This window comes from Heptranchias perlo, chromosome 28, assembly GCF_035084215.1.
Source record: "Heptranchias perlo isolate sHepPer1 chromosome 28, sHepPer1.hap1, whole genome shotgun sequence".
Classification (NCBI taxonomy): domain Eukaryota; kingdom Metazoa; phylum Chordata; class Chondrichthyes; order Hexanchiformes; family Hexanchidae; genus Heptranchias; species Heptranchias perlo.
This window is the reverse complement of record NC_090352.1, coordinates 22,449,727-22,476,660: the sequence shown is the minus strand read 5'-3', so window position 1 is coordinate 22,476,660 and position 26,934 is coordinate 22,449,727. Positions and strand designations below refer to the sequence as shown.

Here is a 26,934-nt window from a genome sequence, read left to right as displayed (position 1 = left end):
AAGAGAGACTTAAATTCATGCAGGTAAGACAAGACCAAATGATCTCCTATACCAAAAAGTTCTAATCTATATGTAGCACCAGTGAGCTAGTCTATTTTACAGTAACAAATGGAATAAGAGAGAGGAGAACTTGAGCTCACACAGAGCCATTGGGAGGGAAGAAAAAATGGCTGCCCACTGGATAAGTGTGTTGGATGTTTCATGAGTTTACAAACACTGAGTGTCCAGATTATACTGGCACCCCTAATTTCAAACGTCATTTTAGTGCTTTAATAATATTCATGGTATTATGTCTCGATAGTTTTTATGTCTTTACTCAAGACTTACCTCAACTTGCTGCAGGATATCAATAATGGTTTCTGGTATGGAAGAATCCATGCCACTTTCCAGTCTGGCAGAGCACAGGGAAAGCTGTCGAATCAACTGACCCAGCTCCTTGTAGTAGGTAGGAACCTGCTGCTCTGGTTGGCCAGAAAGCTGACCGACAAACATCTGTAAGGCACGGACAGCTCCTCTGTGTGCGGCTGCTAACCGAGACATGGCTCGAGACTGAAACATATAAAAGCTGCAATAATATGTTTCATAGCTATTTCTGTTAGAACTGAAATCATTCATTTTACTCTTGGTAGAAGCATTGTTTATTTACCCATGCTTTTAATAAGATGAGCTAACAATTAAAACTTGACATTTATATAGACACTACCCAAGGAATTAAAAAAACAAGCTGTACTACTTTTTCCACTTATATTCCACAAAAAGTCTGTAAAAGCTAACAGTGCTCCTGGAAAAAAATTAAAATTTACTACCTTACAAAAATTAATCATTCATTTGAGAACAAATGCAATATATGTTAATCTTTCAGAAAAAAATATCCAATTCCATTAAGGTCATATAATTGCAAACAAAATCTAAACATTTAATTTTCTTACCTTTTTGGTGTGTTTTATTTTATGTGGGCTTTGTTTTTCTATCTCTTCCTGTATTTCATTTACCTTAATTAAATAATAAAGATGAGTATAAGGTCAAGAGAAAAAAAATGCACTGATTGGACGTTAAAAAATGACTTTGTTCCATTATTACTACCATTTCTAAGTTACTCGCAGGGGGGAAAAATACTTGGTTACAGAACACACTGACAGCTAGATCTTCATGAACCATTTAAATCATCACAAAAATACATTTTGTCCAAACTGAAGCATTTTGAAATATAAACAGGATTTTATGGTGTTCTGTGATTTATATGAACATTATCCTATCCAGTGTATTTGCTCATGCTCCTGTTTCAGCTGCTGCGGATTTCCAATGAAGCTTCAACTTCAAATTCATTAAACTGAGGTATACAAAAGGTTAGGATTTGCCACGCAAGCTGCCTTTTTCAGCGAGTTGAAGTTGAAATTTCTGTACAAGAAATGAATGGATCATTTAAGTCAGAAAACACCTATTTATAAAATGGAGCTGTGATACACATTTGTAAGAAAACAATCTGAAAAGATTGTAAAAGACTAATTTTATTCTTAAAATATTTTCAATCACATTGACCTAAAAAAAAACCTTTGAAAATAAATGTTAGATTTCAGTGTAAAACAGCATAAGGAGCAAGGACTGAATAAGCAACATTCACATTTCAAGATGACAGAATACAGGCTTAATTCTGTGATCCTGCACTTCTAGTAGGGAAGCAGCACTCGAAGGGAGTGTGGGTTGGAAGAAGGGCTACAGCGTTTATTTCTTTACTCCTTATAATCCTACCCCTGTTAAATAACTGCCAACTTGGAATGGCCTTCAAAATCATTCCAATGCTGAAAAAGCACTAGTCCCTTGAAAAGCAGTTTTGTCTTTTCTCTTTTACAGTACCAGCATGACAACTTTCAAAAAGACTTGATTTTTTTTCTCCCTTTAGTTTTACTTCAGTATCTTATAGATGTATGGAATTCCAGTCTCCTACAATTAAAGTTCTATGACCAACTTGCAAAGTCTAACTTAGGGAAAAGCTCAAATGTTGTCATTACAAGCTATAAAATCATCAGAAAGTTGGTTAAGATTTGATGGTCAGCAGCCAAACTACAATGGTGTTATTCCATAGTACTTCATCAAATTATCCAAATAAAGAACATATTTTATTATACAAAGCCATTTCTGTATTTGCAAGTGGCAAATTGGTGAGGCCAGACTGCTCTTTGCTGATCTCTCATTCCCCGTAATTAATAAGTTTGCGAATTATTGGTCACCAGGATTTGACCCATAATGGAAAAACTGACTGCAATTAATTATACGTTTATTAACATCTAATTTTGGTTCTCACTTGCTGCTGCAGAACATACAGCATCCTCGCTGAGCGAGTAGCCTGCTCCTGTCTTTTTATCTGCACTCTGCGCTCTTCATCAGGATCCAGGACATCCACAGATTTCTCTAGCAAAAAGAAACAAAATCTTTTATGCATAATAAATTACCAGGGCAAAATAAAAACTGTGAAATGGCTTTCCTATGCATGAAAAATGTTACATTATCCACAGAGCTGCAAGTTATTTTTGGAAATATGCTAAATGGGGATGTTTCTTGTTAGTCATGACTGCTAAAAGCTGATCACTTCTCTGCATGCTGTGAACTGTTCACACTGGTTAAGTGAAAATGTACAGATCCAAGTGTAACAAGGCAGAAATAAGTACTAATTCTCAACTACATGGAATCACTTCATACAACCATAGACATTCGCAACACACAAAAATGCCATTCAGCCCATCATGTCTATGCTAGCTCTTTGATAAAGCAAACCACTCGAGGAAGTTTGTTGTCGTGCAAGAACCGTAACAGGTAACAGCATTAAGACTCAAAATTAATACAGTAATACAAAAAGGTACACTTGATTTCCTATTTGTCTTTTTACCCCATGTAAAAAAAAATGTTTGTAGAAGTGATCCTTAACAGGAGAGCAGAGAAAATAAACCATCAGACTTTATATTTCCAATTATATATGTAACTACATTAATCATTCAACACAGCAGGTGGCATAATCAACTATCACTGAAAGCATTTTAATAATTTAAAATAGAAAAACATTTTAACTGAGTTTTAAGGCAACTGTCAAATATTTAAAAGATCTGCTATGAAACACTGGTTTCTAAGTTACTATTAGTTGCAATATATCCTGCAGCAACAAAATGTAATAATCTAGAGCAGAAGTCCAATATACCAAAAATACTTTTTGCACGAAGTTAAGAGGATTATTAATGGCGGCAATATAGCAGACATTCAATGAACATTTACAACAGTGCAATTGAATATGTCACAGTTGTATACATCAATCCTGACAACAATCAGATAAAGCAGACCGGTTTAAAATGGGACGTACAAGGTAATTAATAAAGATGTTGAAAAGGCCACAGCATATACCAAAGTTAAAAGGATTATTAATCTACCTACCTGCCCCAAAAATAGATGAATCTTGCATTGCTGTATGATATGTCATTTATGGGTAAATTTTGTTATGGAGAAATTATTAAACTGAAAGTTTTAATGTTCCAATGATGAATGGTTACATTGGCTTAGAATAAATATACAGATCAGATGAAAGTCTCTACTCTCTGCTGCTGTAAGGCTCCCATGTGAAATGAGTTTAGGTAGTTTAAGTACCATGTTCCTTATGGGCACAGGAATGCAGCACACCACTGCCCAGATTCGGTGCAAATTGTTACTCTCAGAGGACACAAATGTAACTGATGATACATGGGAAATTTTATACTGATGCATACTTCATGCTCTTCTGAGGCTGAGGATAAGATACATTTGTGGATAGTATGGTGGGGCAGCAGGAACATATTTTAGTTTGCATTTGATTCTGCTATACCTGACCTAGGACTGTTTGACGAAGGATTTGGGTCCCATAAACATATTCTATTCCCCAGCACAGGTTCTCTCATCATCAAAAACGTACACAGGCCACCATTTCATTCATCAGAGTGTACTCTGGGTGGGGGACTTCAACGTCCATCACCAAGAGTGGCTCGGTAGCACCACTACTGACCAAGCTGGCCGAATCCTGAAGGACATAGCTGCCAGACTGGGCCTGCGGCAGGTGGTGAGCAAACCAACACGAGGGAAAAACCTACTTGACCTCATCCTCACCAATCTACCTGTCGTAGATGCATCTGTCCATGACAGTGCTGGTAGGAGTGACCACCACACAGTCCTTGTGGAGATGAAGTCCGGTCTTCACACAGCTACATTATACATCCAGCTAAATTATATAATTATTAAAAAATACTGAACTGCACGCTCACCTCTGAGTCAGAAGGTCGTGGGTTCAAGCCCCACTCCAGAGACTTGAACACACAATCTAGGCTGACACTGCAGTACCGAGGAAGTGCTGCAATGTCAGAGGTGCTGTCTTTCAGATGAGTTAAACCAAGGCCCTATCTGCCCCCCCTCAGGAGGGCATAAAAGATCCCATGGCACTATTCGAAGAAGAGCAGAGGAGTTCTTACTGGTGTCCTGGCCAATATTTATCCCTCAACCAACACCACTAAAACAGATTACCTAGTCATTTTCACATTGATGTTTGTGGGACTTTGCTATGCACAAATTGGCTGTTGCGTTTCCTATATTGCAACAGTGACTACACTTCAAAAGTACTTCATTGGCTGTAAAGTGCTTTGGGGCATCGTGAGGTCATGAAAGGTGCTGTTTAAATGCAAATCTTTCTTTCTTTCTTCTGGCTATCTGATTGCCTCAGTCTGTGTTGCCTTAAAGCATTTTGCTTGATCTAGAGGAACCACACGACCATCAGTGTCATCATTCGCTAGAGTACCACGGACCAACTCCTACTTTCCCACTCCCTACATTCCACCCAGCTTAACCCTAGACTCAGCTCTTGCTTGAGCCAAGCCCCTCAACCTCCATGGATGGCATCAACTTACTGCATCCACCCAGACTTGCCTTCCCCATAGCCAGCCCACTTCCTGCTTCCCCACACTAAGCACTGAGCTTTCACTCTTCTGCTCATACTGTCCCCGTGGAAGCAAGTATTTCCTTTCAGAGCCACAAAGTAGCTATTTGCCCATGAGAATTTTTGACTTTTTTTCTCCATTTTGCAGGCCACTGGTTGAAGCTATTCTTGCAAAGTTAAAGATTATTGCTAATACTTTTCTAAATAAAAACTGAAAGCCTAAAATTGTAGACCAAGCCAAGATCAGGATTTAAGTTTCTATAAAACATACATAAGTTTACTATAACAAAACTTCATATACAATAAGAATGCTCACATGGACACGATTTGCTATACATTTCATAAATTCCTCCAGGCTTCCCTGTCTCTCTCCCAACCCGACCCCAGACTTGCCACTTTCCCAGATCCTGGTCAGGCTCTTTGGAATCCCAGTAAGTAGCCTGCAGCCAACGATACAGTTCTATTCCCAATAGATATGCTACTTCCCCAAACACAGCGTTGTGCGTCCTCCTATTGTTGGAGAAATGACCCAAGAATTAACTTAAACGTATCCTAAAAATGGAGTCAGTAGTCAGACTGAATTCTGGGAAAGTAAAGGGCTAATGCTAATTAAACCATGAAGTCTTACACAAACAAAATATTCCTCATCATCAGGGATCGAAGACAAGCCATCAAGCCACAGGCTCGGAGATGACTCGTTAAGGGGGAGGGGTAAAGATGTTCTGTCTTATCTGAACCAAAGACCTAAGAAGCTAAGGCGTAAACAAGCAACCTAGCATGTCTTGGATTTGGAGCTCATCAAGGGTATCAACATGGCTGTCTGAGGTGACCGACACTGAAAGGGCTGAAATCCTCTAACATGTGTCACTCAGACTGATCAGTAGAATTGAGGAGATTTCTTTGGAAATTGAGGATATACAAGGTAGTAATTGACATTAAAGTCCAGTCCTTAATCTTTAGTTTATTTCTAGTTCTTGTTCTTTTAGTAGTGGCCTTTGTAGTAGAAGGTGCAGGAATTCTTTGAATAACATATGTAGAAGGGTGTCTCTAAATTCAGAAAGGGCATCTATGACGGAAACAAAGGTTACAGAAGTTAAGAATGTATGGCTATACCAGCCAGATATAAGTGTGTCGCTTAGATGTACAAGTTTCCCCGCGATCGAGGGTAGTGAGATTTAAGCCAGCTAGTACAGATACATCTACCAGCGTGGAAGGTGAATTTGTCCTTCAGCAGAGGATCCAGGAGGAAAAGTTAGCATCTCTACAGATGGAAGATCATCACTGACATCTCAGAAGTCTAACACCATCCTCCCAGAGGAAGATGAGGCAATCAATTCATCCATACCAGCATATAAGGATGAGGTTGTATAACTTCTGGAAACATTGTTAACTACAAACAGATATAGACTTTAGTCTATCCAATTATGTTAACTTGTCAGGTATCTAAGGGCTATAATCCTAAATTAATATCACCAATTTATATCAATCACAGACACTGATCTCAACCATAAATTTATAATCAGCAAGCTGTTAATGCTGAATTACTATGACATAACTGAACTGCCTTTGTAACCTCTTATTTATTTTGTCAATTAACCCTATCTACTAATTATTTGCATACTCTGTTTATGGAACAGGCTCCTTAGGAAGCATATAATGTGGATTAATTCCAATGCAAATTAGATAGATTTCCTACAGAAAATATTTTAGGATACAGTATATGAGAAATAACTTATGGTAAGTGTAGAATGTTTGGGAGGGACATGTGACTTTGGACCTATGGTTTCCAAAGCTTTCCACCTGTGGGGGTTTTCATCGCCTCTTGTCTGGGTCTGTTGTAAACTAATTCATAGAGATTGATTATCATGATTAGTCGATAACTCCATTATTGCTGTACCATGCGACTACCAGGATGGTAGAAGGCAAATTAAATGGACCTTGGTCTTTCTTCACCTAGCAATTCCAATGTTCATATGCTGCTAACTATGATTCTAAGGTTAATAAATAATTCTTAGTTCATGACTTTGTTGTCTGTGTACCTCTTTGATAATTGGCAAGAAATTAATTAATTCACTCAGAAGCTTGTGTGGATCCTGAAGGGAGGTTAGTAGTGTAAATGCTAATATAATCCAAGCTGGTTGATTAAGGCAGTTCAATGAGCCAAATTTAGGCATCATTCACTCCTAGGCATGGGTGGTAAACTGCAGACGGTTCCTTTATGAGGAGTTAAGGCTTCATTATAATGGAACATTGGGAAGCCTCATATAAAGTTTAAATCCATGTCTTCATTCATTTGCACGTCTCAAGTTGCTGATAACAACAGATCTTGCTATTCTGATTTAGGATTCATATACACTATTAGATATAGCACTGAAAATAGCCTTTTTCAAACATTCAAGCCCACAAAATTCAAACAGGGCAAACTAGCAAATAAGAAATCTGTGAGACAGATTGCCAACGCTCAGGAGCCACGTGTCCCTTTGGGTCATTGTTTGTTCATATCCAATAGGCTTGGGTTGACTTGCAAAATGCATGCAAATTCAAAAGATTATTTCCAGTTTACAACAGAGTGTTACACAATAACACTAATTTGATACAATTAGATACATCATTTGGATATTTCTATTCAATTAGCACAAAAGTTAATGTAAACAAATTAAATAAAACTTTTTTTTAAAAATAAGATTTTATACCTTTCTTTGCAAGTTCCTCAATTTTCTGAAAGTACTTGCTGAGCTCCATTCTCAGCCTACGGATCTCCTCAACACTTTTATTGCCCTGGTTATGGGGACTCACATCTGGACCTGGGTCATGTGTTGGTGGTGAATCAGAGTGGGGGACAGGCCCAGCTTGGCTTTGGTCAGAGGTGTAAATATAGACCCTGGCACCAGACCTTGTAACCTCCTCTTTTGAAGCTTGGTTCCTTTGGTGTCTCGGTTTTGTAAGGCCCTCTGCTTTCAGCCGCCTCCTGACGCATGCACTATTCTCAGCAGATTTCCCCTTCATTCGATTAATACATTTTGCAATTTCTGGTTGATCTTGCTCAAGTTTACACAAGTAATCCTTCACTTTCTCTTCCAGATGCCTTTTCCTTAGATCTCGCTTTGCCATCCGAACAGCCACATTCAGTCTGTCTTCAGACACAGCAGAAAATTGCACAGAACTGTGCATACTTTGGGCATCATCTTGAACATGCTGTTCACAAGGTTGACGTAGCTTTTCAATTACAATTGGACGAGGGTCCGTGAATTTCACGGCCAGGTTGGATACAGTACTTGGCATTTCTTTATTGAATTTTAACTGAAAAAGATTTTTTTTAAGAAAAGCTTTAGTAATTTGAGCACATTTTATATTCCTGTTAACATTTTCATTTAATTATAATAAACTGAGGAAATATACACTAATGCCTTTTCCCCCTCCCCATCTCAGCAGTACTTCTCAGCAATGGGGGTAGCTTGTAATGCTGCTTTGTAAACAGTCAATAGGTGTAACAGAGATTCTGGGTAACTCAACCACTAATTCGCTCCCTCAACATGAGGGAAGTGGTGATCATCAGTTCGCTGCCTTCCCATCATGTTTCATCTAAGATATGGAACTTGTAATGGGGAAAATCACAAGCATCGATGCACGACCCATCGCTCTGTGACCCACGTTACTTTGTTCCACCAATGCACAGCGCCACTTCTGAACAATTTATCTGTCATATATCAAATAGATACATATTTAATATCACTTTTCTTCTCTTTGCACAAAGATTCAAGTAATTAAAGCAGCAATTAATTACAGACTTATTAAAAAAAAGTTGCGAACAATTTCTCCACAGTAGCAAATGAACGCTAGCTGTAAATAGAAAATAAACATTTTGAAATATTAAAAGTTGTTCAAAACTTGCAGTTTCCTTTTAATAGCCAAATTCTACATTAAAACAATATTTCATGCCTTCATTACTATTCTTTAAATTATTGAACTGTGAATGCAGCATTGTTTGCTGGTGTAAAGTAGGCAATGTAACCGAAAAGATAAAGTAGTGATGTACCTGAGTCTTGTAAAACTGTGTTCTGCTCTGTTCACTCCTTCCAACATCCTGTCCAACTGCCATAGAAGGCATCCAGGTCCCAAAAGACTGGGCTGGGTTTGTAACCCGTGTGTGCTGCTGCTGAATCTTTGTGGCCATGATTATCTGCATAGATCAAAATAATACAACTAAAGTGGCCATACGTTATAAAAAGGGAACGCAGAAGAAGACAGATAAGTCTTTAAAACTTAAACAAAAAAGATAATTAAAATAAAAAAGGGGAGAAAGTTCAAGTGAAAACAGAAAGAGGATGAAGAATAGGGACGTACAAAACAGTAATTAATAAAAGTAAATCCTGAAACGTAAAATTCAGTGAACAAAAATAATTACTAGCAGTCACTTGATCTCAGATTTTCTTTGAAGCTGTGCTGACTGCTCAAGCTTACCCTTTAGGATCTAGCAATAACAAAATTTTGTAAAAATACAACATACTACGAAAAACAAACTGTTAATTCTTGGTTCCGACACAAAACAGGACATCATGTTAAGAAGGAATATTTGCTCATTATGTAATCTATGCAAACCAAGCAAAGTCCTCCTCACAAACATCTGGGGACTTGTGCCAAAATTGGGAGAGCTGTCCCACAGACTAGTCAAGCAACAGCCTGACACAGCCATACTCACAGAATCATACCTTTCATCCAACGTCCCAGACTCTTCCATCACCATCCCTGGGTATGTCCTGTCCCACCAGCAAGACAGACCGACCAGAGGTGGCGGTACAGTGATATACAGTCAGGAGGGAGTGGCCCCGGGAGTCCTCAACATTGACTCCGGACCCCATGAAATCTCATGACATCAGGTCAAACATGGGCAAGGAAATCTCCTGCTGATTACCACCTACCACCCTCCCTCAGCTGATGAATCAGTCCTCCTCCATGTTGAGCACCACTTGGAGGAAGCACTGAGGGTAGCAAGGGCACAGAATGTACTCTGGGTGGGGGACATCAATGTCCATCACCAAGAGTGGCTCGGTAGCACGACTACTGACCGAGCTGGCAGAGTCCTGAAGGACATAGCTGCCAGGCTGAGCGAACCAACACGAGGGAAAAACCTACTTGACCTCGTCCTCACCAATCTACCTGTCGCAGATGCATCTGTCCATGACAGTATTGGTAGCAGTGACCACCGCACAGTCCTTGTGGAGACGAAGTCCCGTCTTTGCACTGAGGACACCATCCAACGTGTTGTGTGGCACTATCACTGTGCTAAATGGGATGGATTCAGAACAGATGTAGCAGCTCAAAACTGGGCATCCATGAGGCGCTGTCGGCCATCAGCAGCAGCAGAATTGTATTCCAGCACAATCTGTAACTTCATGGCCCGGCATATTCCTCACTTGACCATTACCAACAAGCCAGGGAATCAACCCTGGTTCAATGAGGAGTGTGGAAGAGCATGCCAGGAGCAGCACCAGGCATACTACAACTGGTGAAGATACAACTCAGGACTACATGCATGCTAAACAGCAGAAGCAACATGCCACAGACAGAGCTAAGTGATTCTACAACCAGCAGATAAGATCAAAGCTCTGCAGTCCTGCCACATCCAGTCGTGAATGGTGGTGGACAATTAAACAAGTAACGGGAAGAGGAGGCTCTGTAAACATCCCTAGCTTCAATGATGGCGGAGTCCAGCACGTGAGTGCAAAAGACAAGGCTGAAGCGTTTGCAACCATCTTCAGCCAGAAGTGCCAAGTGGATGATCCATCTCGGCCTCCTCCCGATATCCCCACCATCACAGAAGCCAGTCATCAGACAATTCGATTTACTCCACGTGATATCAAGAAACAGCCGAGTGCACTGGATACAGCAAAGGCTATGGGCCCCGACAACATCCCGGCTGTAGTGCTGAAGACTCCAGAACTAGCCGCGCCTCTAGCCAAACTGTTCCAGTACAGCTACAACACTGGCATCTACCCAACAATGTGGAAAATTGCCCAGGTATGTCCTGTCCACAAAAAGCAGGACAAATCCAATCCGGCCAATTACCACCCCATCAGTCCACTCTCAATCATCAGCAAAGTGATGGAAAGCGTCGTCGACAGTGCTATCAAGCGGCACTTACTCACCAATAACCTGCTCACCGATGCTCAGTTTGGGTTCTGCCAGGACCACTCGGCTCCAGACCTCATTACAGCCTTGGTCCAAACATGGACAAAAGAGCTGAATACCAGAGGTGAGGTGAGAGTGACTGCCCTTGATAGCAAGGCAGCATTTGACCGAGTGTGGCACCAAGGAGCCCTAGTAAAATTGAAGTGAATGGGAATCAGGGGGCAAACTCGCCAGTGGCTGGAGTCATACCTAGCACAAAGGAAGATGGTAGTGGAGGCAAATCATCTCATCCCCAGGACAATACTGCAAGAGTTCCTCAGGGCAGTGTCCTGGGCCCAATCATCTTCAGCTGCTTCATCAATGACGTTCCCTCCATCATAAGGTCAGAAGTGGGGATGTTCGCTGACGATTGCACAGTGTTCAGTTCCATTCCATTCGCAACCCCTCGGATAATGAAGCAGTCCGTGCCCGCATACAGCAAGACCTGGACAATATCCAGGCTTGGGCTCATAAGTGGCAAGTAACATTCGTGCCACACAAGGACCATCTCCAACAAGAGAGTCCCACCTCCCCTTGACATTCAACGGCATTACCATCGCCAAATCCCCCACCATCAATATCCTGGGGGTTACCATTGACCAGAAACTTAACTGAACCAGCCACATAAATACTGTAGTTACAAGAGCAGGTCAGAGGCTGGGTATTCTGCGGCGAGTGACTCATCTCCTGACTCTCCAAAGCCTTTCCACCATCTACAAGGCACAAGTCAGGAGTGTGCTGGAATACTCTCCACTTGCCTAGATGTGTGCAGCTCCAACAACACGCAAGAAGCTCTACACCATCCTGGACAAAGCAACCCGCTTGATTGGCACCCCATCCACCACCAGCGCACCGTGGCTGCAGTGTGTACCATCCACAGGATGCAATGGAGCAACTCGCCAAGGCTTCTTCGACAGCACCTCCCAAACCCGCGACCTCTACCACCTAGAAGGACAGGGGCAGCAGGCACATGGGAACACCACCACCTGCACGTTCCCCTCCAAGTCACACACCATCCCGACTTGGAAATAAATCGCCATTCCTTCATCATCGTTGGGTCAAAATCCTGGAACTCCCTTCCTAACAGCACTATGGGAGAACCTTCACCACTCGGACTGCAGCGGTTCAAGAAGGCCGCTCACCACCATCTTCTCAAGGGCAATTAGGGATGGGCAATAAATGCTGGCCTCGCCAGCGATGCCCACATCCCATGAACAAATTAAAAAAAAACTTGCATTCACATAGCACCTTTCATAACAACTTAAGAAATAGGAACAGGAGTAGGCCATAGAGCCTGCTCCGCCATTCAATAAGATCATGCCAGATCTTCTACCTCAACTCCACTTTCCCACCCTATCCCCATAATTCCTTGATTCCCTTAGTGTCCTAAAATCTTTTGATCTCAGTCTTGAATATATTCAATAGCCGAACATCCACAGCCCTCTGGGATAGAGAATTCCAAAGATTCACAACTCTGAGTAATGAAATTTTTCCTCAGCTCCATCCTAAATGGCCAACCCCTCATCTTGAGACTATGACCCCTAGTTCTAGCCTGTCCAGCCAGGGGAAACAGCCTCTCAGCATCTACCCTATTTTGTATATTTCAATGAGATCACCTCTCATTCTTCTAAACGCCAGAAAATATATGCCCAGTCTACTCAATCTCTCCTCATAGGACAACCCTTTCAACCCAGGAATCAAACCAGTAAACCTTTGTTGCAACCCCTCTAAGGCAAGTATATCCTTCCTTAGGTAAAGAGACCAAAATGCACAAGTACTCCAGGTGTGGTCTCGCCACAGCCCTATATAATTGCAGCAAGACCTCCTTACTCTTATATTCCAACCACCTTGCAATAAAGGCTAACATACCATTTGCCTTCCTAATTGCTTGCTGTACCTGCATGTTAACTTTCTATGATTCATGTACAGGGACACCCAAATCCCTCTGAATGCCAGTATTACTTAGTGTCTCACCTTTTAAAAAATATTCTGTTTTTCTATTCTTCCTACCAAAGAGGATAATTTCACATTTCCACACATTATACTCCATCTGCCACCTTCTTGCTTAATCACTTAATCTCTCTATATCCCTTTGCGTCCTCCTCACAATTTACTTTCCCACCTAGCTTTGTATCATCAGCAAACTTGGATACATTACACTCGGTCCCCTCATCGAAGTCATTGATATTTATTGTAAACAGCTGAGGCCCAAGCACCAATCCTTGCAGCACCCCACTAGTTGCAACCCACCAACCCAAAAATGACCTGTTTATTCCTACTCTGTTTTCTGTCCATTAACCAATCCTCAATCCATGCTAATATTACCTCCAATCCCATGAGCCCTAATCTTGTGTAACAACCTCACGTGGTACCTTATTGAATGCCTTTTGAAAATCCATATATACTACATCCACTGGTTCCCCTTTATCTACCCTGCTAGTTACACCCTCAAAAAATTCTAATAGATTTGTCAAACACGATTTCCCTTTCATAAAACCATGTCAACTCTACCTAATCATATTGTGATTTTCTAAGTGCCGTTACTACATCCTTAATAATAGATTCTAGCATTTTCCCCCACTGATGTCAGGCTAACTGGCTTATAGTTCCCTGTTTTCTCTCTCCCTCCTTTCTTGAATAGCAGGGTTACATTTACTACCTTTCACATCCTCAGGATGTCTCAAAGCCCTTCACAGCCAATGACTAACCCTTTAAACAGCAGCCAATCTGTGCACAGCAAGGTCCTACAAAGAGATAAATGACCAAATAATCTGTATTGTGGTGTTGATTGAGAGATTAATGGCCAAGACACAGTGAACTCTCCTGCTCATCGAATAGGATCTTTTACAGGTAGACGGGGCCTTGGTTTAACGGCTCATCCAAAAGACAGCACTTCCGACAACGCAACACTCTCGCAGTACTGCACTGAACTGTCAGCCTAGATTATATCAGCTCAAATCACAGGACTGGGGCTTGAATCCACAACCTTCTGAGTCACAGGCAAGAGAACGACCACTGAGCCAATATGACACGTGATTAATCTAAATAATTGTGTCACTTATCTATACTCTCATCTTTTTATTTTGTACATATGAATTTCAGAAGATAACAAATACCACTAGCTGATTACAAGGCAATAATCCCATTGAGGCACTCAGATATTGTGAATTTAATATTTTGTAACCATTATCTTTAATCCAAGAAACTACAGCCTTTAAATCATATTTATGAATGTATTATGTATATACCTACACACATATACATACACAGTGGAGTTTATATCATGCTTTTATTCAGTTTCACTATTCTTCCCTCCCACTTGATAGTCAGCATTCTTTGTCTTATTAATGTAGGTTTAATTACTGATAAACAGTTTATGAAGAAATAATACTCAGTGTTTATAACATACTTTAAAGTAATTTCTTTAATGCACTTAGGTTCCAGGTTTCTTGCTATTTTCAGCTCTGCTATTTGGAAAGAACAATAGAAAAACAGAATATTTTTTAAAATGGTGAGAAACTATTAAATGTTAGTGTCCAGAGACACTTGGGTGTCGTGGTACAAGAAACACAAAAAGTTAGCATGCAGGTACAGCAAGCAATTAGGAAGGCAAATGGCATGTTGGCCTTTATTGCAAAGGGGTTGGAGTACAAGAGTAAGGAAGTCACACTACAATCGTACAGGGCTTCGGTGAGACCTCACCTGGAGTACCGCGACAGTTTTTGTCTCCTTATCTAAGGAAGGATATATTTGTCTTAGAGGCGGTGCAACGAAGCTTCACTAGATTAATTCCTGGGATGAGAGGGTTGTCCTATGAGGAGAGGTTGAGTAGAATGGAGTTTAGAAGAATGAGAGGAGATCTCATTGAAACATATAAGATTCTGAGGGGGCTTGACAGGGTAGAGGCTGAGAGGTTGTATCCCCTGGCTGGAGAGTCTAGAACTAGAGGGCATAGTCACAGGATAAGGCGTCAGATATTTAAGACTGAGATAAGGAGGCATTCCTAGGGTTGTGAATCTTTGGAATTCTCTACCTCAGAGGGCTGTGGATGCTGAGTCATTGAGTATATTCAAGGCTGAGATAGATACATTTTTGGACTCTAGAGAAATCAAGGGATATGGGGATCAGGCAGGAAAGCAGAGTTGAGGTTGAAGATCAGCCATAATCTGATTGAATGGTGGAGCAGGCTCAAGAGGCCGTATGGTATACTCCTGCTCCTATTTATCATATCAGAGAAATACCATAAGAACGCAAGTACTGAGAACTCCATATTCAGCCAAAATGGCACAGCCAGAGATATCATTTCCAGTGTTTGCTAGAAGCTGCTGAAAGGACAATATATTCTTTCAAACATTCAGCTCAACTGTATGTATTATGAATTACTTGCCTAGCTTCTATAAATCGAATTGTAAATACATCATCAGTAATTCTGGCCTGTACAATGCGTGTCTTGCATTTGCTCTTTTCCAGATCAATAGGAGACAAAGTGAATATCCTATATGAATTCCTGTACAAATTTATCATAATCAGTTGACTAGACCTAGCTACACTAACTTGGTACAACAGTGAAAGAAGCGGGTTTCAGGTGCTTCTGGTAACTCACATAATTTGCATAAGAAAACAATAGCTTTAAATGTTGAATTGACAGCAGCTAAGTGGTAGAATGTAGTCCAAGATGTAAGATCTCAGGAATGTGAAATTGGGCGTCACAAGATATTGGGTTATTTTTAATGCAAACTATACTAAAATTACCATTTTACATATAGGCTAGTGATTTTACAGAACTCAAGATGTCAGAAATTACAAAGCAAAACTTGGATATCACAACCATCACAACTTCCAGATGAAATTGCTTAACTTTTCTTCTCATTTTTAATTCAACTGGATCAAATTACTTTTTTTTTTACAGCCATTACCAACTGTCAGGGCAGAAACTACCAACCATTTGTGCTCGATATCTGGGTGTGCCGATATTCACACTGAAAGGTCAACAATCATGGCACAATCCCTGCAGGTTCAGATGATAAATATGAAACCATCTCCTCTTCTTCACCTAAGCACTTGACAGGTTATATTTCTTATCCTGTGTGTGTGCGTTTAGGGTTTTCTCCCCTTACCCTTGTTCTGCTCCTTTTTAATTGGCGCATCGGGACTTAAGGGGTGTGAGCAGGCATAGCAGCTGGAGGAACACAGAATAGCCTACGTGAAAAGGCAGTTTATATTTTATACTGATGACATTTATTCGCAATTAGATTGATTGAAGCTGGACAAGTGGTAATTCATAATATACACAGTTGGGCTGTATGTTTCTTTTTAAAAAGCAAGTTTGTTGAAGATTCTTTAGCAGCCAAGATTTGTAAGATCTTCTAGTTTAGTCTATACCCCAAATGTCGGCTTATGCTCTCCCCACAGATGCCGCCCGATCTGCTGAGCGTTTGCAGCGGTGTCGGGTTTGGGTTTCACACCTGCAGGATTTTGCCTTTCATTCAAACTGCTGAAAACACGGAAGCTTGTCCCGGTTTACCGTACCCCTTACCTTGTAAGGTCAGCACTACAACCTCACCGACACTGCAACCAAACAACCGCTTAATACTAAACACTCCCAACAAGGTCGAGCCGGCGCCACAGGCCCAAAGCTCCAGCTGTTGCCAAGCGCCCGGTTTGCCAGACACCAGTTCCGGTTCCGGTAACTGGCGTCACTCGCGCAAACATCCAGCATCGGATTTAATCCCGAACCGCTTCCGCACGCCCCTCAACCCCGCTACTCCCGGTTTAAAGTCCACGAACCGACTCCCCGCTGCTCCCGGTCTCCGGTTTAAAGGCCACGCACCTACTCCCGGTTTAAAGTCTGCGCCACGGCAGCGCGCGGGGGCTGACGGTCTAACGGAAGCCGCAGGGTTCAGGCCGTTATCGCTCAGGTTATAAAAAGGCTCCGCGGGAGTCGGCGCAGCGGCACAGCATTGAAAGGGAGTGCGAGCAAGGCAAGGAAGGCGGCTCGGGGGATACATCATGGCCACCGTGGAAGTAGCCGGATACGACGAGTTCGTGAAGGCGGTGGACGAGAACAAGGGCAAGACCATCTTCGCATATTTCACCGGCTCCAAAGATGCCAAGGGTGTGAGCTGGTGCCCGGATTGTGTGACAGGTATAAATAAACCCGCGCCAGACCCACCTAGGCCATCCGTTGCTGCAAGAACATTGCACTGGTGTTGCTAAAGTTACTTATGGTACAGCTATAAAGTCTGGGGTTGACCAGGAACTAGCAAGACTGTTGTAATCAGTGACCGGGCACTAAATTCAGGAGTGATTCTGAGTTTAGACTAAAGGCTGAATTAAGACCCCCTTCAATTATAGAATTTTTTTGTTTCCCAATTTTCTCCTATCCGGCCCTGAAGGTGTGCTGGGGTTTGGTTGTATGGGTTCCAGTCATCCTTCAGTGCATCCTCCAACTGACCATTCTTCATATGTTCGCGTGGATTACAGGGCTGCAAGTATATGGCGCACTGTATACCAGTCTGAGACCAAAACGTTTCAGTGTTCATTGATTTTATAGACTAGAATTATATTAGTCTATCTGGTAGCCATTTTAGACTTCTCTACACACGTCCACAAATAGTAGAAGTAGATGTGATGAGATGGCCATGCGTCATTTACATGAAACTTTTGCAGATCATTGTGACCTCTTAGAATGTGTTCCTAGAAGACAATTAGTTTAGCTTCAGTAAATTGAACCATCATGTTAATGTTTTGGGGATTCCTTACATGAGGATGAAGCAGCCTGCTTGATTGGTACCCCCATCCACCACTTTAAACATTCACTCCCTCCACCCCCAGTGCACTGTGGCTGCAGTGTGTATCATCTACAAGATGTACTGCAGCAATTTGCCAAGGCTTCTTTGACAGCACCTCCCAAACCTGTGACCTCTACCACTTAGACGAACAAGGGCAGCAGGTGCATGGGAACAATGCCACCTGCACGTTCCCCTCCAAGTCACATACCAACCTGACTTGGAAATATATTGTCATTCCTTCATCATCGCTGGGTCAAAATCCTGGAACTCCCTACCTAACAGCAGTGTGGGAGAACCTTCACTACATGGACTGCAGCGGTTCAAGAAGGTGGCTCACCACCACCTTCTCAAGGGCAATTAGGGATGGGCAATAAATGCTAGCCTGCCAGTGATGCCCACGTCCCATGAATGCATTAAAAAAAAAATGTCGGGCAGCGACAGGCAACAATTTTATCTCTGCGCAGGCTGAAGTTGCACTGTAGTTTGTCTTCTGTGGAATGGGTCTGAAAGTTCCTACTGAAAGACTTTTAAACCTAGGAACACAATGTGTTGTGGCATTAGATTACCAATGTGTTACCTAAGTTATACGAGCGATTTTGTGTCACTGCAAAACACATCATTTCGTACGAATGCAGTGTAAAGGCAGTCTAAGTGTCAGCAGGTTATTTGACTGAATGTGTTTAAAGTCCATTTTTAATGACAAACCAGTGCAATGAGTGAATGTCACTATCAGTGGAATAAAATATACAATGCACTTTGAAACTTGCCCTGAAATCCGAACTATTGCTGATTGCATAACTGCTGTACATCTTATCATGACATAGTCATAACTGTTATAACCACTCATTTTTGGAAAAAAAGCTACCAATAATTATCAAGACAAACATATGGGATTAATGTACGCAAGCCAAGCAAATAAAAGACCTGTGGTCTTTTCATGATGTTTTATTGAAAGATTTCTTTCTCACCCTCTCATCCCTGTCTGAAACTTGTTTTTGTTTTATATAGTGGTTTTTGTAAACAATCGGCACATTTGATGTAAAAAAAATGAGCCATGTTTCTAAATGAAAATATTATAAATGCTATCTATTTAGTATTATAACTATTATGCCCAGTTCTTTTTTTCTGAGAAAGTCAGGTTAGGTGTTAAAACCTGCTACCGTAATGAGAGTAAACTGTACTATGGGTGACAGTTAAGTAACGAGGCCACCTCCAGAAACTGCCAACGGCTTCGGCCTGGACAAGGTAGTGAAACCCTTCATGGAAGGTTGAAATGCCATCAAAAGGCAGATGAGCTAATCATTCAATTAACTAAAGGCATCCACAAACTGTGAGCTGTAGTATATATGTATTTTTGTGTTTCAATTCTCAGTCAGTAGACCATCAGTATTCTCCTCACAGGCACATTGGGGTTTATTTCCATTGATTTCAATGGAAATGAATATCAGGCAGTTTCTATAATGAGTGGCTGATCTGCAACGCCAGCTTTATGCCCGGACAACAAGTAGAACATCTACCCCTAATATATCTTTTCAAAAGAGGCCCACGTGAAAACTTAAGCCTTTCGAAGCTTGATGTTTAGTGATTTTTATAGAAACTTTTAAACACTTCGGCATAAAATGTTATAAAGGAAAATCTAAAAGGGCAATTATTCATTCATTCATTTTAAATTTGAGAGTTTACAATATTTAGAATTGAAATAGTCACTGCCCAGACTGTTGAGATCCAATAGTTTTCTTCTTACTCCTCCAGCTGAACCAATAGTCCGTGGAGAGCTGAGTAAACTGCCTGAAGGATCTGTCTTCATCTACTGTCAAACGGGTGACAGGCCATAGTAAGTTATTGTTTGTGTCTGTTTTTAAAACTTCAGGAAAAAATAATTGTTCTGAAACAAATTGAAGAGTTCACTCACCTTGTAGCCAATTATGTGATATTTAAGAGACCATTATGAACTTGCAGAGTTCATTTAGTTTTTCCAAAGTGCAGCCATAGTAACTAAGGTCCAGTCAGTCTTATGTCACTGTATAAACTGCCAAGTCAAAGATTACATCAACACTGTGATAAATAAGATGCAAAACATGGACTCTTGGTCCAAGTGCTGTACCTTTTTTCTGCCTAATTCAAATGTTTTAATTATCAATTGATTTCCTCAATTATGAGTGTAACTTGTTGGACATAATTATCCAATTGGACAGTGAAATTACTATTTGGTATCTTTCATAATGATGATAAAATATTTAATTATGCTAATACAAATCCCATTGCTGAATGACAGATTGAAAGCTGAAGTAAAAATTATTTCTTTTAGATATGGTTTGTTACAGCTAGTTTCCTACTTGGATCAAGATCTGTATCAGTTAGTTTTAGAAATTTCCAACTTGTATGGGTAGATCCCTTACAAAACACTCAAGAATCAGGCTATCTTTGATCAAAATGGAGCTGCTATTTTACTAGAAGAAGAAATGATACACATTCATTAAAAATTTAAATAAATTGATCATTCTGAATTTGGTGGGATGTAGGTAATGGTGAGGACTCTTTTTTTTGTTTCCAACTTGAACAGTGGTCCAAGAAGAATGATAGTGAATGTTGTTGTTGATGGCATAAGTGTATACTTCTGTATTGAAACTAGAGCTTTACTGCCCAGAAGTCATTGCTCAGCAAACTGCCAGATGCAGAACAGTTTTGGACAGCCAAATAATTCCAGTACACAGCCTACAGATTATCCGGTTGTAAATGCTTCTTTGTAAAAACCTGTGCCAATGCTCTGCTCTTCACTGAAACAGACTTCTATGCATATAAGATATAACTAATATGCCTGTTTTATATTCATGCACTGTCTTTGACCAGCTGGAAGAATCTTGAAAATAAGTTTCGAACAAAACTGAAAGTGACTGCTGTACCAACTCTCATGAAATATGGCACAGTGAGTAGAGTCTAATCTTCCAGTGGCTGTTTTTTTCACCTCTGTAATTTACTAATTAATCGCCTTGACTTGAATTTGTAAGATGCAGCTGGGAACTATGAAAATTGTATTATGGAGAAAAGATTTAAAGATCAATATAATTTATTATTTGTGTACATCTTAAATGTGATCCTTTTTTGCATTAGTTAATCTTGGTTTTTTATATAGGGTCAACACAGTTTTTCATTTCAGATCTTTTTGATAGGTGTTTTCATGTTTAATGTTTGAATTTTTATCTTGGAACTTTGAAATTAGGAGTTTCATTTCTTTGAATAATTTTTTTTTCCAAAATCCCCTCAGATCTGATTTCTGTGCTGCTCTTTGTGAAGAGTATGCAGTTTTTTTTCCTTGCATCACTTTTCCCATCCTTCCTGTTCACATGTTTAGAGCAGGAAGAAGTATACTCTTAATAAATATTCCTAACAGAATTGAGGAACAGGCAGATCTGGGGTACAGATCGGTCAATCTTTAACGGTGGAAATCCAGATGAAAAGCACATGAGATTTTGGGTTTTGCATAAAGAGAAGTATAGAATATAAAAGCAAGCAAGTGATGTTGAATTTGTACAGGATCTTGCTTAGGCCACAGTTGGAATATTGTGTACAGTTCTGGGTATCACATTATAGGAAGAATATTAGTCATGGAAAGGATACAAGGAAGATGTATCATAGTAAGTACAGCACAGGAGGAGGCCATTCAGCCCATCGTGCCTGTGTCGGCTCTTGAAAGAGCTATCCAATCAGTCCCACTCCCCTGCTCTTTCCCCAGAGCCCTGTAAATTTTTCCCCTTCAAGTACTTATCCAATTCCCTTTAGAAAGTTACTATTTAATCTCCTTCCACCACCCTTTCAGGCAGTGCATTCCAGATCATTACAACTCGCTGTGTAAAAATATGTTTCCTCATGTTGCCTCTGGCTCTTTTGCCAATCACCTTAAATCTGGGTCCTCTGGTTACTGGCCCTTCTGCCACTGGAAACCGTTTCTCCTTATTTACTCTATCAAAACCGTTCATGATTCAGAACACCTCTATCAAATCTCCCCTTAACATTCTCTGTTCTAAGGAGAACATCCCCAGCTTCTCCAACCTCTCCACATAACTGAAGTCCCTCATCCCTGGTACCATTCTAGTAAATCCCTTCTGTACTCTCTAAGGCCTTGACATCCTTCCTAAAGTGTGGTGCCCAGAATTGAACAAATAGATGTTTTCAAAATAATGAGGTTTTGAGAGGGCCATAGACTCTACATTATCACCAAAGACCAAAGCAGGAAACTAAAATACATTTTTTTCAGAAGGTTATTAGAACTTGGAATGCTTAGCCACAAGTGGTAATTCAGGTAAACACTTCAAAAAGAAATTGGATAAGTAATTGAAAAGGAGAAATATAAAAGGCTACAAGACAAACCAGACAAATGTGATTACAGTAGCTAGTTTGTTAAGGAGCGTGCACCAGCACAGGCCTGATGGGCTGTGCTATACTTTTGTGATTAAGCCTGCAACTGCATGAACCTCTAACTATAAATTTGAGTGATCATTTTATTGCCTTTTTAACTGTTCAAAAGAATTAAGCATCGTTATTTTTTTTAATAATGATCTCTGGTATGGCGGGGGAGAATGTTGAAATTCCTTCTATCGATAGTTTTATCAAAACAGTGTGTGAAACATTTCAATTTCCAATGTGTTCTTGTGTTTCAGCCCCAAAAGTTGGTAGAAGAGGAGTTATTTAAGACAGACCTTGTGCATATGCTGTTCACAGAGGATTGAAGATTCCTTATTGTAACAAACACTATCTTCAGCACCAATGTCCATTACAGAATGTGCTTGACTTTTTTTGTTTTGAATTGTTTTCCATCAAAGTAGATATGGAAAGGATACCAGAGGTCAAACTGAACTGCATTCCTGTCTAATTTTGGCTTTTTCCATTGTCTTGTAATCATATAAATGTGATTGGGAACCCTCCCGCAGGCATGAGTGTGAGGCATTGTCTGTTGTGTTTAAAATTGTTCTGGGATCCTTTCCAAATGTTCAAAGAATAATGCACAGGGGGCAAAATGAGAAATGCAATCTGATTTAAATTTGCTGTATGCCATCCTGGGAATGAACTGGATTCTTGATTTTGCTGATGATGCCTTAAAATATATATTCTGTAGGCTGGTACTTTTAAGGAATTATGGTATTTGGACAACTGTTTAGAACAGTGTCCCCTTGGAAGTAAATAGTAGACAAAATTTTGCACTTCATTAGCTCTTGCCAATGTCCATGCAGCTGAGAGTTATTGACATTGCATAATACAAATAGTGTGTTTAAGGTTATGGACAATACACACTGGTAGTAGTGTTAAGAGTTCATTAGACTAGTACTGCACCCTGCCCAAGTCCTGAGAAGTACTGGCAACATACACTATGCTTACAATGCTGAGAAGGAGCAATGAAAGCTACACTCTATGGAGTTACTGACTACACTGTAAGAGGACCAGAAATTGCACAATGCTAACACTTCCAAAAGCTACCTATACTGTAAAGAGCTAATACCCCCCTAGACTTGCATCCACTACATGGAATAACCCTGTAGAATAAAAGTTTAGAGCAGTTTTACCTTTGTGACTGGCAGTGGTTGAGTTGCAGCTATGTGGCTTAATGCACTGATGGCTTCCTTTACAAAGTCAGCCTCTTGGACAACTGGAGGTAGTAGTGCCCTTGACTCTACTGTCAGGTAGGGGCCATGCACTTACAATGCTTCTGCCCTTTTGCTTCTTCCAAAAAATAATTATGGGGAATTCTGAAATCACTGCAAACTGCCCCAGCATTAAAAACAATGTGCTTCAAACTGACATGGACCAAACTTTCCCAGTACCTCAAAATGACAGATTGCCCCAAAGTGATCCAGCAGCACACTGTGTCATTGCTTCCCTCAGAGCTTTATCCAAGTGATGTTCAACATGGAAGAGTACTGATTCATCAGTTGAAGGGGTTGGTTACAGTATGTGGTAATCAGTACAAGGCCTTGGCCTTGTTTGATCTGAAGCCATAAGACTTCATGGACTCTAGAATCAATGTTAAAGACTGCCAAAGCCACATTCACCTGACCCTCTGGTGGGTTATTCTGCCAATGGGACGGGACATACCCAGGAATGGTGATCAAGGAGTTGAAGATGTTGGTTCACTTGCTAATTCAGTACCATAACCACTAGGCTACTGTACCTGTACCTGTAAAATCATCCAATTATGACAATTTGCCCAAACTGACAAATTATCCAAAGCTAACAAAGCCCCCCAAAATGAAGCAGTACCCTACACTGGACCCACTTATAAAACACCACAAAAATGTCCCAGCAAACCAATCTGACAAATGAACCCAAAATGGTGCAGCACCCCAGACAGACAAATTTGTGCCCCCTTCCCCCACCCCCCCCTCCACATATTGAAATTGAAACATCACCCCAAATTGACATCACCCAAAATGGTCAATGTACCCCAAACAAAAGAGGCAAACTAACTCAGCACCCCAAATAGATCAAATAAGCGAAATTGAAAACTCACCCCAAATTGACGCAACGCCTCCAGCTGCCAGCTACTGAATCATCCATACTTATGCAGCACCCAAAGTGACAAATAATCTCAGACTTTCAAAGCAACCCAACTAGCCCAGTGCCCAAACTAATAAAGTGCCTCAAACTCAAAATGACAGATCACCCAAGTTGACCTCAAAGATCACAAAACTAAGGGATTCCCCAAACTGATGCAGCCACTAAAATTGACCCAGCACTTCAACCCAACAAAGCATATAAACTGACAAAAGCACCCAAATCATCTCGACTAGGCGGAAGTGGAAGATGTGGGTATGGTTCTTAATGAATACTTTGCGTCTGTCTTCACAAAGAGGGGGATGATGCAGAGATTGTAGTTGAGGAGGAGGAGGAGTGTGAAATATTGGATGGGATAAACATAGAGAGAGAGGAAGTATTGAGGGGATTAGCATCTTTGAAACTAGATAAATGCCCAGGTCTGGATAAAATATATCCCAGGCTGTTAAGAGTAGCAAGGGAGGAAATAGCAGAGGCTCTGACCATCATTTTCCAATCCTCCTGGCTACAGGCGTGGTGCAGGAGGATTGGAGGACTGCTAACATTGTACCATTGTTTAAAAAGGGAGAAAGAGATAGACCGAGTCGATCAAACCTCGGTGGTGGGCAAATTATTGGAATCGATTCTGAGGGACAGCATAAATCATCATTTAGAAAGGCACGGGTTAATCAAGGACTGTCAGCATGGATTTGTTATGGAAAGGTCGTGTCTGACTAACTTGATTGAATTTTTTGAGCAAGTAACAAGGAGGGTCGATGAGGGTAACGCATTTGATGTAGTGTTCATGGATTTTAGCACGGTCCCACATGGCAGACTGAACAAAAAATTAAAAGCCCATGGGATCCAAGGGAAATTGGCTCAGTGGCAGGAAGCAAAAGGTAATGGTTGATGGGTGTTTGTGACTGGAAGGCTGTTTCCATTGGGGTCCCTCAAGGCTCTTTTTGTGGTATATATTAATGATTTGGACTTGAATGTGGGGGGCATGATCAAGAAGTTTGCAGGTGATACACAAATTGGCCGTGTGGTTGATAGTGAGGAGGAAAGCTTGAGACTGCAGGAAGATATCAGTGGACTGGTCAATTGGGTAGAAAAGTGGCAAATGGAATTCAATCCAGAGAAGTGTGAGGTAATGCATTTGGGGAGGGCATACAAGTACACAATAAATGGGAGGGTACGGAGAGGTGTCGAGGAACAAAGGGACCTTCGAGTGCATATCCACAGATATTTAAATCTATGCCCCCCACATTCAAGGTGGTTAAAAAGGCATACGGGATACTTTCCTTTATTAGCCGAGGCATAGAATATAAGAGCAGGGAGGTTATGCTAGAACTGTATAAAAAAATTGGTTAGGCCACAGCTTGAGTACTGTGTACAATTCTGGTCACCACATTACAGGAAAGATGTGATTGCACTAGAGAGGCTACAGAGGATGTTGCCAGGGCTGGAGAATGTTAGCTATGAGAAAAGATTGGATAGGCTGGGGTTGTTTTCTTTGGAACAAAGGAGGCTGAGGGGAGATTTAATTGAGGTATATAAAATTATGACAGGACTAGATAGAGTGGATAGGGAGGACCAATTTCCCTTAGTGGGAGTCAGTGACCAGGGGGCATAGATTTAAAGTAATTGGTAGAAGGATTATAGGGGAGCGGAGGAGAAATGTTTTCACCCAGAGGGTGGTGGGGGTCTGGAACTCACTGCCTTAAAAGGGTGGTAGAGGCAGAAACCCTCAACTCAATTTAAGAAGTACTTGTATGACCACTTGAAGTGCCATAACCTACAGGGCTACGGACCAAGTGGTGGAAAGTGGGATTAAGCTGGATGGCTCTTTTTCGACTGGCGCAGACATGGTGGGCCAAATGCCCCCTTTGCTGAAACTTTCTATGATTCTATGAATACCCTAAAAATCAATGAATCACAAACTAACAAAGCATCTAAACCTGATTCAGTATACACAACTGAGAAATTATATAACGTAATGAAGCACCCAGAACGAGACACCCCAAACTGATCCAGCATTCCCAATGGACTTGGATCAGTTTAGGGTAATTTCTCAGTTTGGGATGCTGGGTCACTTTGGGATGATTTGTCTTTCTAGTTTGTACTGTTGGGTCAATCAGGGATTGACATTGTCATGTTTGGGTAGTTGTGGAGCCAGTTTGGAGCACATTGTCACTTTGGACAAACTGACTGAAGTCCCCTTAATTAATCCCCCCCCCCCCGCCCCTGCAAACTGTTACGGTGACCCAGTGCCTTGAATTAAGAAATTGCCTCCTCAAACAGAGCCAGAAGACAAGAGATTGGTGGGAAGAGGGGCTCCTCCTGGGCAGCTTCCCATGAAAATCAATAGTGCAGCACAGTACTCTTTATAACAGCTTTAAGTGGATTTTCTCATGTATCCTGATAATAAATTCTTCCATCTACTGCCCTTGCATAATGCATATTCATTTCACTATAGGCTGTATTGGGGCACATGTATGTGCTCCTGGC

The 26,934-nt window shown here is 41.0% G+C and overlaps 2 protein-coding genes across 4 annotated transcripts in view; one reads left to right on the top strand and one right to left on the bottom strand.

Annotated features, from left to right (window-relative positions):
- kiaa0753 (KIAA0753 ortholog) overlaps nt 1–16,781 on the bottom strand; it is a 51,027-nt gene extending 34,246 nt beyond the window's left edge. For all 3 annotated transcript variants that reach the window (XM_068008217.1, XM_068008219.1, XM_068008218.1), the window contains exons 1-6: nt 16,647–16,781; nt 8,979–9,122; nt 7,636–8,242; nt 2,303–2,409; nt 930–992; nt 328–549 (exon numbers count right to left, since the gene is read on the bottom strand). In XM_068008217.1, coding sequence (XP_067864318.1) covers nt 328–549; nt 930–992; nt 2,303–2,409; nt 7,636–8,242; nt 8,979–9,116 — 1,137 coding nt within the window. In that variant the 5' untranslated portion in view covers nt 9,117–9,122; nt 16,647–16,781. The remainder of the gene's footprint in view (nt 1–327; nt 550–929; nt 993–2,302; nt 2,410–7,635; nt 8,243–8,978; nt 9,123–16,646) is intronic.
- A 45-nt stretch (nt 16,782–16,826) lies between these two features.
- Nucleotides 16,827–26,868, top strand: txndc17 (thioredoxin domain containing 17). The gene is made up of 4 exons (XM_068008224.1): nt 16,827–17,255; nt 19,654–19,735; nt 20,752–20,827; nt 22,560–26,868. The coding sequence occupies exons 1-4, from the start codon at nt 17,120–17,122 to the stop codon at nt 22,626–22,628; spliced, it is 363 nt and encodes a 120-aa protein (XP_067864325.1). The 5' UTR covers nt 16,827–17,119; the 3' UTR covers nt 22,629–26,868.
- Nucleotides 26,869–26,934: the final 66 nt, after the last annotated feature.